Source organism: Micromys minutus, assembly GCF_963924665.1.
Source record: "Micromys minutus genome assembly, chromosome: 17".
Classification (NCBI taxonomy): Eukaryota; Metazoa; Chordata; class Mammalia; order Rodentia; family Muridae; genus Micromys; species Micromys minutus.
In genome coordinates, this window is record NC_137952.1 from 1351582 (window position 1) to 1364221 (window position 12640).

At 44.1% G+C, this 12640-nt stretch overlaps 1 protein-coding gene across 1 annotated transcript in view; it reads right to left on the reverse strand.

Moving 5' to 3' along the window:
- Window positions 1–8053, reverse strand: part of DDB2 (damage specific DNA binding protein 2) — a gene marked incomplete at its 5' end in the record, with an annotated part of 19733 nt that extends 11680 nt beyond the window's left edge. Inside the window, 3 exons of the mRNA XM_080931384.1 lie at window positions 5899–6090; window positions 6596–6732; window positions 7927–8053. Of these exons, the coding sequence (XP_080787510.1) occupies window positions 5899–6090; window positions 6596–6732; window positions 7927–8053 (456 nt within the window). The remainder of the gene's footprint in view (window positions 1–5898; window positions 6091–6595; window positions 6733–7926) is intronic.
- Window positions 8054–12640: the final 4587 nt, after the last annotated feature.

The window sequence follows — 12640 nt, forward strand, 5'->3', positions numbered from 1 at the left end:
CCCAGGAGGCAGAGGCAGGGGATCTCTGTGAGTTCCAGGTCAGTTTGGTCTACACAGGCAGTTCTGCAACAGCCAGGCTACAGAGACCTTATCTGAAAGGAAAGGGTGGTGAACTGGGCTGGAGAGATGGCTCAACAGCTAAGAGCACTTGTTCTTGCAGAGGACCCATATTTGATTCCCAGCACTGGCATGGTGGATCATATCATCTGTCAGTCTAGTTCCAGAGAGTCCCAACCCCTTCTTCTGACCTGCTGGCAACAGGCTGCATGTGGCTCACATACATACATGCAAGCAGAATACTCATATGCATAACAATAAAACTACTAGCTGGAGAGATGGTTCAGTGGTTAAGAGCACTGACTGTTCTTCCAGAGGTCCTGAGTTCAAATCCCAGCAGCCATATGGTGGCTCACAGCCATCTGTAATGAGATCTGATGCCCTCTTTAGATACACATGCAGATGTACATGCAGAGAGAGTATACACACATACATAAAACAAATCTTTAAAAAAAACACAGCTAAATCTAAAAAAAAATGTACTTTACATTGTCAAAAAAAAAAAAAATAGGACTTAGGGTTGTAACTTAAGAGTACATGCTTAACATGCACAGGCCCAGGGCTCAATCCCCAACACCCCGTTACACACCTGTAAAATATTCTAACACTATAACTGGCCTCAGAACTGATGGTTCAAGACTAGCCTGAGCTATACAGTGACACTTGATCTTAAGAACACACACACACAAAGATTTCTACCCTAAATCCCAGCCATTCCAGTTCTAAGTATTTACTAAAGAAAAAAATTATCTCACTGGGCAGTGGTGGCACATGCTTTTAATTCCAGCACTTGAGAGGCAATCAGATCTGTGTTGGAGGTCAGCCTGGCATCAGAAATGAATAGGGATGAAATAGATATTATTTTTTATTGTGGTAATGGGTTAACAGTTGTATATATATGGTGGAAGTCATCAAATCAAATATTGCAGTTTACCATATGTCAGAATAAAGAATAAATTTACAGAATAAAATAATTAAAAACAAAGAAATGGGGCTGGTGAGATGGCTCAGTGGATAAAGTTGACTTGTTGCTAAGCTTGTCTGAGTTTAACCCACATAGTCCACACTGTAGGAGAGACAATCTCTTGAAAGTTGTCCTTTAACCTTCACACGTATTGCATGGTACCCAGACATACACCCACACAAATGTAAGAGAGGAAGGAAGAAAGGAAAGGGGAGGGGAGGGGAGGAGAGGGGAGAGGAGAGGGAGGGGAGGAGAGAGAACTAGAACATACTGTTCCTGCAGAGACCCCAAATTCAGTGATCAGCAAAGACATTAGTTGGCTCACAACAGCCTACCTCCAGCCTCAGGGAATGTCTGAATCACACAGACATTCATATTTACACATAAATAAAAATAAATAGTTTTTAAAATAAAGTGCTGGGCATGGTGTTGCACACCTTTAATCCCAGTGCTCGGAAGACAGAGGCCACTGGATCTCTGTGAGTTTGAGGACAGCCTAATTTTACAAAATGAGTTCCAGGACAGCCAATGCTGTTTATACAGAGAACCATCTCGAAAAAACAAACAAACAAACAAACAAACTACAACAATGACAAAAAGAAAAACCCTAAAAACTAATATTAAAATTAAATGAAGGGGAAAAAAATCTATAGGCATGTATGATTTTACTAATAAATTCTATAAAAAATTAAAGAGGGCTGAGAAGGTGGCTCAATTAGCAAATCGCTTGATCTGCAAGTATGAAGACAAAGTTCTGATTCTTTCTGAGTGTCCATGGCAAATGCCTTGCCATGGTGGTATCACATGTCTGTTCTGTGAGCTGAGGTGGCAGAAATAGGTAGATCCTGAGAACAGCCAGGACAGCGAGGACTATACAAAGAAACCCTGTCTCAAGCAAACAAACAAAGGAATGAACAGTTCAAGATCATCCTTACATAGTGAGTTCAAGGCCAACCTCGATATTAGTGTATATGAAATACATATTTGGCATAAGTTAACCACAACATTCTATGATAGAATTTTTATTTAGCAATACGGAAGAGATAAATGGATGTGTAATAGTGTATATATCCACAGAGAAATGTTCAAAATGAATTTGGACATTTACTTAAATCTTTAAACTTCAATTACTTGAATTTTATAATAGAATTAAATTTTACAAAAATTCACTAAACATATTTTCACTTTGAAAATGTAATGTGACCAAAGCCAAGATCCGATGACAAAGGTCACAACTCTGCCATTCCCCTGTAACTGTTTTCAGTCAGCTTCCTATCAACATGTAGGATAAACAAGTCCTCTACACCAGCACATCTTCTCTCTGCTCCAAGCTAGCTCCCTGTGAAGCACAAAATTCGAATGCTCAAACCAATCTCCATGGCAGTGTAAGGAAAATTCAGTTCTGTGCATATATGATAATAACATATACAGCATATATAATATACGTGTATAACATGTATAATAAGAAAGGGTGATATAAGAGGTTAGGGTTTGGCTCAGGAACAGTATGCTTAGCAATCTGGAGCCCTTCAGCACTCTATTCTACAAAAAATAAATAAATAAATAAAAATAAAAATGGAGGTAGAATGTGCAGAAACAAAAGCAGGCTTAGTCTGGCACGAATTCAAAGCAGCTGGCTTTCTCCTTTCTTCATGATGCTGTTCTCTAAAATATTTCAGACTACTTACCACCTCCAGGCATAACCACATTTCTCTCTTCCCATGTCCTAGATTCCTGAGGAAATAAAAATCTCTTGCTGGAATGCTTTGTTAGGGCTTAAATGCAAACGTCCTCTCCTAGAAGTCACCTGTTTTGTCACCTGCACTGTTACAGGGGCCAGAAATCCACAAAGCTCTGTCCTCAGCACCCATCTGGTTGCCTTTCTTCTAAATTTCTTCTGGTATTTGTTTTCTGGGCACACATCTCAGACCTGGACTCCTGGTCTTCCATGCCTGTCTAACCTGGCCTTTTGGATGAGCTGCTTCCCAAAACCTCCTATTTAAAGAGGCTTCGTCTGGGACACAAGTTCTTTCAACTATAACTAAAGTGGGAGAAGAAAGTAAGCTATAATGTAAGACTAGTTACTTAATGCCAGTATTAGGCTAGATACAATGAGCTGGCCCACATCTCAGCCATTTAGGAATCACTCCAACCTAGAAGTTTAGGGCCAGCCAGGGCAATATAATGGGACCTTGTCCCAAAAAATAAAACACAGTGGTTAGTATGGTATTTTATATGTATTTTAAAACAATTAAAAATAATTTTTAAAATGGAACTTGACGTTACATTCATTTTGTAACTTTTTAGTTTAAGTATAAATGCTGTCTGCATGTACACCTGTATGCCAGAAGAGGGCATCAGATCCCATTACAGATGGTTGTGAGCCACCATGTGGTTGCTGAGAATTGAACTCAGGACCTCTGGAAGTGCAGCTTAACTGCTGAGCCATCTCACCAGCCCCCATTTTGGAACATTTTAAAATTAGGAGTAGGCTACATAGGGAATTCAAGGCCAGCCTGGATTACTAGCAGATCTGATCTCAAAAAAATATCTGGATATTGTAGCACATCCTTTTATCCACCACTTGGGAACAGAGGCAGGTGCATCTCTGTGAGCTCCAAACAATCAAGGATCACATAGGAAGACCCTATCTTAAAAATAAGAAAACTAAAACCAAATAAAACAACAAACCATACAGCACTCATAGAGACCATATGTATATACTTTCAGGCTTTCTTTGAAAAAGAAAAAAATTGTATCCAAAAACTTAAAAGACTTATATTTTTGCATGAAAATTGTCTCTTTACTATTAACTATGTATCTTCCCACCTCCAAACCTGTTTGGTTTCTTGAGGGGCTTCTTGAGTTTTTAACTTAAGTTCTAAAACTAGAAAGTCACTTTTTATAGAACAACTCTCCAATGTAAGCTACCAACCAGATAAGGTAAATACCTTAGCAACTGAACATGAACCTTAGCATGTTAGACTAGTGGCACATACATGTGAGAAATGGAAACAGGAGATCATCTGGAATTCAAAATCATCCTTACCTACATAGCAGTTCAAAGACAGTCTGGGCTAAAATGAGCCCCCTTTCCAGAAAATGTAGCTGTTGGGCATTGTGGTATATACCTTTATTCCAGTACTCACAAGGCAAAGGCAGAAAATCTATGCAAAGCTAGCCTGGCCTAAATAGAAAGTTCCAGGCCAAGATGTAGTTCTGTGGTGAAAGGTTTGCCTTTGAGCCCTAACAACAAAAGCAGGGCAGATGCTATGACAACAAAGCACCTAAACTGTAAACCAAACCTTCAAACCTTGCTACCTGACAGCACCATGCCTTTCCTCTTGTCTCCTGATTATTTAAGTAGTATTCTTCAAACATCCATGAAGACTTTGACATCTATAACTCCCAGGGATTCTTCTTTAGTGTTAGAGCATTTGGCATCTGCATTTTGTCCAGTTGTAGTTCAAGCCCTTCATTCATTCAAGAAATACAAAGCAGCTGCTCTATCCCAAAGGCTGTCCCAGGCCCTGAGGATATAGTGACAAAGCAGAAAGACAAAGCCCTGCCATCATGATTATTTTCCAATGGGCAAGACGAGAAAACAATATTCCAAACAGGGCAATTATTTAGAAAATGATCGGGTGGGGCAGGGGCCACTTCCTCTTTAACAAGGCAGATCAACAACACTTGCCTTTAATAGCAGCACTTTTGGGGTAGAGGCAGGTAATTCTTACATACATACATACATAAGTACATACATACATACATACTAAAAGGCAGCTTAGGAGCTGGGGAGATTCCTCAGCTGTTAAAAATACTTGTCCAAAGGACCCAGGTTTGGTTCTGAGCACTCATTTGGCAGCCCACAATCATCTATACCTCCAGTTCCAAAGGACCTGATGTTCACTCCTGGCCTCTGAAGACACCAGGTATGCATATGGTACACATTCATACATGCAAGAAAAACATCGATATGCAAAAATAAAAATTAAAATCTTTCTTAAAAGGCAGGTTACAAAGAGACCCAAACTTTAAGTGGGAGGCAGCCATGAGAAAACTATAAAAAAGAGAACTCCAACCAAAGGGAAAAACAAGTCCAGAGTCCCAGTTTCAGAAACAGAAGTAGCTGGTATAGCTGAAGCATGGGAAATGCTATGGTTTGCGTATGAACTGCCCCCTCCCCTGCCTAAGGCTCATATACTGAAGGTCTGGTCTCCAGATGATGGAAGTATTGAAGGTAACTTCATCATGAGGGGGCTAACTTCATCACTGCTTTAAATGAATGGGCTAATAGTGCATGGGGCCTAGTTAGAGGGAACAGGATGGGGGGCAAAATGTCATTTACTCTGGACCCTGCAAGTCATTCCTTCTGCTTCCTGGCTGCTATGAAATGAACAGCCCTGCTCTACCATTTCTCTTCTATCACGATGCCCACAAAGCAAATAAGACCAAAACCTCTACAATTGTCTTTCTTCTTCTTTTAAATCATTTCTCTCTGGGACTGTCACAGGAAGGAAAAATTAACTAGTGCAGGTCTCTATGAATTTGAAGCAAGTTTGGTCTACATAGTGCATTCCAGGCCAACCAAGCTACACCATGAAATTCTATCTCAAAAAGAAGATGAAGAAAAAAAGGAAGAGGAAGAAGAGGAGAAGGAGGAGGAAGACAAATCTAGAGTCTATAGATGACTACTAGTCTATACCTTCTAATATTTTAAAGGCCAACATTCAAAATATATTTAAATTCTGTTACCATTTATAAGTTTAAAAACACCCAGTTACTTTTGTCATCTTGCTACTGGATATCAACATTCCTTCCATTCCTCCAAGAAAACAGTTTTATAGCACAACCATCTGGCACATGTAACCGCTTACCCCTTTAAGGAAGATAGGTTTGTCCTTTATGCCAAAGTTCCAAATCATAATATCTCCCCCTTTGGAGCCCACAGCCAGGGTAGTGGGATGAGTTGGGTGCCATGCCAAGGACGTAGTCCTCCTGTCAAAGGGGGCAGCTTTTTGGAATACCCGGTAAGAAGCTAGAGAGTTCAAAAAGGACTTCTGGAGACCCTAATACAGAGAAAATAGAATTAATTCGGATTCACTGAATTAAAACTCATGTCCTAAGCTGGGCATGGTAGTGAATACCTTTATTTAACTCCAGTACTCAGGAAGTAGAGGCAGGTGAATTTCTGTGAGCCAGGTCTATGTACAGAGATCCAGGTCAGCTAAGGCTACTACTCAGTAAGATTGTGTCTCAAAACATAAATAAAAATTAAACTCAAGTCCTGGGTAAACTGTCAATCTCTGGTTCCTTTGTGGATAGGCAATAAGTCCTCGCTGGCCTTGTGCATCAAATATCTGCAATGTGTGTGAACTAATCCTGGAAAGCCAGAGGAAGAGAAGAATGCACATTGTAGCTAGGATGTCTACAGAGTAAAACCTTCCCTCTTTGAGTGTGCAGCAGGCCAGCCATCATACCCAGGAGACCTGACGGTTCTGAACCAACTTATCAGCTAGCTAGAGAGGGCAATAGTTGAAAAGCTATGTAAACCCTCAGAAGGAAACATCTCACCTGCTGTAGGGATGACCAGGTGGCTTTGCCCAACTTATGCTGGTAAAGATCCCTGATAATGCTGCTGCTCCGTGGAGGAATCTGCAGGCTGGACAACTCTGTCAGAAGACAGCATGACTCACATTTCCTGCTAGACACTGCCAAAGAAGAACACAGACATTTTCCTTTCCCCCCACTCAGGAAAGGTTTTTCCCCTGAAAACCCTTTGTCTCATCATCTCCTAAAAGTCTTTCTCTGCTGTTGAGGCTCACTCAACCCAACAGAGAAACAACAACCCTTTCCCAAAAACACTCCTCCAAACAGCAATTCTGAAGTGAAACTAAGTATGACCTTGCAGGGTTCCTTAGAGCTTTGTCAAGCAGATGCAGAACTGTATACACTGAAGACTTTTCTTGTGTGGGATGATAAATTGGTAGGGGTTGAGGGACAACCTTAAAATCACAAAATTTCTAGGAGAGCATAGAAGTAATTGCTTAGGGAAAGAAGTTTAATCTTAAAATAATGTAAGAGATATCCAAATATAGTGGTGCATAATCCTAGCACTCAGATAGCTGCAGCATAAACAGCTTGGAGGTCAGCCTGGGCTACACAGCAAGACTCTGTAAGCAACCATTGAGTGGAAACCAGAAGAATGCAGCAGGGTTTAGAAAAGCTCTAAATTGATTAGGTTGCTTCAGGGAGGGGAGGCAAATCAGAGTATAATGAAAATAGAGCAACCCTGAGTTACTGAGCCCTTCTGGTGGACCCAATCTTATAGGTCCTTTCTCTTGACAACGTTTCCTTTCTTCTCATAGCTAACACCATTCTATCAACTTACCACATTCCTTATGGCTCCATGTTCAAGCCCTGATAACCCTCTGAGAATGAGCTTCCTGAAGAAAGGAGGGAATTTCATACCCTCAGAGCTGAAACCCAAGGCTATAAAGCTAACAACATTGACTGTGGAAATTCAAGGGAGAAATACTTTGAAACAGTAGATGTGTAAAACTTCTGGAATAAGGAAAGCGGGGACTATGGCTTTTATGGTGATGGAGCTCATCTGATTCTTACTGTCACCTGGGGTAGAGGTTGGGGACAGCTAAGCTCTCTGGTGTCAAGAACTGGCAGATAAAACGCAGTCCTAAGAGTGTAGCTCAGTGGCAGACCACTTGCTGCGCATACTGGAGTCCTGAGTTCGAACCCTAGATCTCCCAAATAAAATCACTGCCTGAGGCGACGGGGACCAGGAACTGCTTCAGAATCCTAGGGACAATCACCCACCACCCCAACTTCGGCTTCTGGCGTGAGCACCCTGAACCACCGGAAAGCTAAGGCAGCAGCACAGGCCGTACCGGGACCCTGCACACGCAGCTTCTTGGCTTCGGGCTCCAGCTCCTGAGGACTTCTGCGGCTTTTGCTCTTGAGGAGCACCGCGACGTCGGGGGACTTCTGGGCTTCTGGGCGTTTCTTGGGAGCCATGACGTACTCGGTGAAGAGATATCAAGCTCTATAGCAAAATAACGAAGCAAGGAGTGAAAAGCTTCCCACGAGAAAACAGGAAGGGACTACGTACGAACGAGCGCCGTCGCAGGTAGCTCGGCCAAGACAACTTCGCGCCAAACGCTCTAAGGGCTGCTTTACTTTTAGCCCCGCCCTGTCCCCTCAGGGCTGCCCCGCCCCTTTGAAGTGCCCCGCCCCCTCGGGAACGCCACAGTAGGGGGTTGTCCCGCCCCCGGAATTGGCCCCAAACTGCCCCGCCCACTTGGGCTAGGCCCGCCCCTTCCGGAATAACGTGTGTGGAGCGTGCTGGGAGGGTTCTTTTCTTTTAACTCCCTAAGAACTGGGGCGTCGCTTCTACGCTGTGCCTGAAGAAACCGTATTGTTTAAACCTGGCGGAGGTGGTGCGGGCCTTTAGTCTCTGCACGCTGGAGGCGGAGCCAGGCGGCGTTCGAGGCCAGTCTGGTGTACAGAACGAGTTCCAGCAGCCTGGAGAACTACGCTGAGACCCTGTCTCGAACAGCTACAACAACGACAACAAAACCCCAAAATAAAGACGTAGGTAGTTTATGTCTTAACAAGATTCAAATGTGGGGAGCTGGAGAGATGGCTCAGCAGTTAAGAGCACTGGCTGCTCTTCCAGAGGTCCCAAGTTCAAATCCCAGCAACCACATGGTGGCTCACAACCATCTGTAATGAGATCTGATCTCCTCTTCTGATGTGCATGAAAACAGCTACAGTGTACTTAAGTTTTTATATACAGAAAATAAATAAAACTTTTTTTAAAAAAAGATTCAAATGTGGCTAAATATTTCCCATTTTACCCATTAATAATAGGTGCCTCTGGTTACTCAATCTCAGCGTTAGCATTCGATTCTTCCCTCTCACTTTACATATGTATTTTACCTCCTAGATACTGCAGGGAAGAGCAGCATCCATAGTTACACACTCTGTGTAATTCCCGGCTTCGAGGAGGCTGGGACATGAAGAGTTAGCCTGGACTACACTAACATCCTGTAGGGGTTAGATAAGAGTGAGAAAAATCTGGGAGGGGGAGGGGGGATAGGACTGGGGGAAAGGGGATAACATCTGAAATACAGAGAATAGCCAATAAAAAATAAACTATTAAGAAAAGGAAAAAAAAGTGAGAAAAATCTGGTGTACTATCTCACAGCAAGGTAACTTCAGATAAGGGTTATTTGCTGTATATTTTTTAAAAGTAGAAAGAATTTGAAAGATATGAATGTTTTCACCATAAGCGATATCTGAAAAAATATGTTTAACCCAATTTAAAGAATACAATATGTGTATGTGGGTCAAAAGTTATGTATTCCTTATGAAGATGATACTCCATAAATATGTAAAACTCATGTTTTATGTAATTTAATTTTATTTTAAATTAAAGTGTTGCTCTAGAGGAAAGTTAAAGGCTGAACCTAGCTAGCACCAGTCATGGGGCTGTCTAAGATGGGCTTGAATAAAGAACTGTAGCTTAGTGGCTGGAGAGATGGTTTAATGGTTAAGAGAGCTTGCTGCTTTTCCAGAGGACCTGAATTTCGTTCCCAGTACCCAGAGAGGTGGCTCACAACTACCTGTATGTAACTCCAGACTGTGGGGCGCCGCCTGCACATTCTCCATTACAGGATGGCGCTGACATCCGGCTGGAGTTAGCAGTAAACAAGCCATGTGCGCACGTGCTGGGTAACTTTCCACTCCTTGAGCTCTGCCTCTCTCGTGGCCTCATAGGGCCTGATGAGTTTAAACCAATCAGGGGGCTCTATGTCCAAGGCGAGGACTGATTCCTATATAAGGGACGGGCTAGATAGTTCGGGGTCTTCGTCTTCACTTGTTGCAAGCTTATGCTCTGCCTCTCGAGATGCATTAAAGCTTTACCGCAGAAGAATCCTATTTCGTGTGCCGCGTCGTTCTTGCAGGCGAGACGGTTGCGCGGGACATCTGGTGCCGGAACCCAGGAACTCGACCACTCCATCCTCAGCACCACCGGAGACCCCTGTCTCTGGGCAGGGAAGATCCAGAACTGTGGGGAAGTAAGTTCGGCAAGGTATGTCTGACCCTGGATCTTTCTTTAGTTTTGGTTTAAATCTTCCACGGCCGTGGGAAGGGTCCGTAGAGGCTCTGGTCTTTGTCAGTGCGGTTTTTATTCTCTTCCTCTTAATTTCCTATTATGTCCATTGGGGCTGGTGTTAATTTTGTGCTTAAGTCGGACGTAGATAAGCCGCGGCACCCCTGCGTTCCATAAGTCTTTTGTAGATAAAAAAGCAGAACGCGCTAAGACTCGCCTTTCAGTTTCACTTTGTGCCGCGACGTAAATAAGCCGCTGGCATTACATCGTTGTGATGGGCTCCTCACACTCGACCGTTACAGCCCTGCAGTCAATTCTTAAGCAGAGAGATCTAGAATTGCCCACCCGCATCTTACAGCGTTTCGTAAAAGAGGTAGAGCGTGCTGCCCCTTGGTTTGCGGTCTCTGGGTCTCTCTCACCAGCCTCATGGAAAAAATTGGGTAGAGATTTAGGCCGTGCGCAGACTTCCGGAGACCTTGGGCCCGGGACCGTGGCCATTTGGACGATGGTACAAAATTGTTTAAAAGATGAGAGTTGTAGGCCCGCCGTCGCTGCGGGGCAAGAGGCATTGAGTGAATTCCAGGATAGTCTATCAGAAGCCGAACAGGGCGAGAAGATGGGCGCGCACAGAAAAAGGCGTCCCCCCCCCAAGGAAAACGGATCTCCCGGTACGCTGCACAGCAGGAGAGTTGTTACCCACAAACCTTCAGATTTTCATTCTCTTATGCCCTCTAATATTAAGAAAAGGGGAGCAAGCTTGTACCCTGTAGAGGACTTTGAGGCTCTTAACATTGATAGCCCCGAGACTTCAGATGATGATGAGCGAGAAGGCTTAGACCCAGAAGAAGAATCAGAGCTAGATGAAGAAGCTAGATATGAGGAAAAAAGATATCCTGATGAGCGGCGCAGGCCCATGCGCTTGTCCTCTATCGTTCCGACAGCGCCTCCTTTACCTGTGGCCCCCCCTCCTTATGCAGCACACACGCCTGTAAAATCCTCGTTCCTCCCAGAAAGTGTGAGAAGGCAGATGCGTCTTGCTTTCCCTGTGTTTGAGACAGCTGAGGGTGGCCGCGTTCATGCCCCCGTAAAATATAATCAAATAAAAGAATTGGCAGAGTCCGTCAGAAAATACGGGGTAACCGCCAACTTTACTATCGCTCAGCTTGACAGATTGGCTATCTCTGCCTTAACTCCCTCTGATTGGCAGACAGTTGCCAAGGCTGTTCTACCGAGCATGGGACAGTATATGAAATGGAAGGCTCTTTGGTATGAGGCTGCCCAAACCCAAGCAAGAGCCAATGCTACAGCCCTGACTCCTGAACAACAAGAATGGACATTTGATCTGCTGACTGGCCAAGGTCGCTATGCAGCAGATCAGACAGCTTATCATTGGGGTGCCTATGCCCAAGTATCAAGCACAGCCATTAAGGCCTGGAAGGCACTTTCAAAAAAGGGAGGGGCCGATAATCAGCTTACAAAAATTATTCAGGGACCTCAAGAGCCTTTTTCATATTTTGTAGCCCGCATGATCGAGGTGGCAGGACAGATCTTCGGGGATCCCAAACAGGCTGCCCCTCTTATTGAACAGCTTATTTTTGAGCAGGCCACCCAAGAATGCCGAGCCGCTATCACCCCTAGAAAGGGCAAAGGTCTTCAAGATTGGCTTCGAGTCTGTAGAGAACTGGGAGGGCCACTCACTAATGCAGCCATTTTGCAGTCCCAGAGGGGCCCTCCAAGAGCCCCTGACAGGCGGGTCTGCTTTAGATGTAGAAAATCTGGACACTTGAAAAAAGATTGTTGGATGGTCACTAGAGACCCTCCGCCCCTTTGCACAAGATGTGGCAAGGGGTACCATAAAGCTGAACATTGCCGCTCTGTCAGAGACCTCAAAGGCCGGCTCCTCCCTCCACTAGAGAGCCAGACCACCCAGACCAATGAGATGCCAAAAAACGGGCCACTGGGTGGGCCCCCGTTCCCAGGGCCCCCAAAGATATGGGAACAAATTTACCAAACCCCTAGGGGAGAGCAAAGTGAGCACACAGACAGGCCAACAAGAATGGACCTGCATGCCTCCTCCTCATTTGTATTAATGCCTCAGATGGGTGTTCAACCCATCCCTGTAGGAGCGGTTACCTTACCTCCAGGAACCCTAGGACTGATCCTCGGACGAGGATCCCTTACAGCACAAGGACTGATAGTCCACCCAGACATAGTAGACAATGACCACTCCTCTGAAATACAGGCACTGTGCTCCAGCCCAACGGGCATATTCTCTGTAACTCAGGGCGACAGGATTGCGCAATTGTTGCTCCTCCCTGATAATTCCGATGCTAAGACTAAGGAAAAAGCAAAAAAATAGATTGGTTCCTCTGAGACCGACTTAGCCTATTTAGCAGTATCTTTAAATACCAGGCCAAGGCTTAACTTGTGGGTTAATGAGAAGAAATTTGAGGGCATCCTCAATACGGGGGCTGATAAAAGTATTA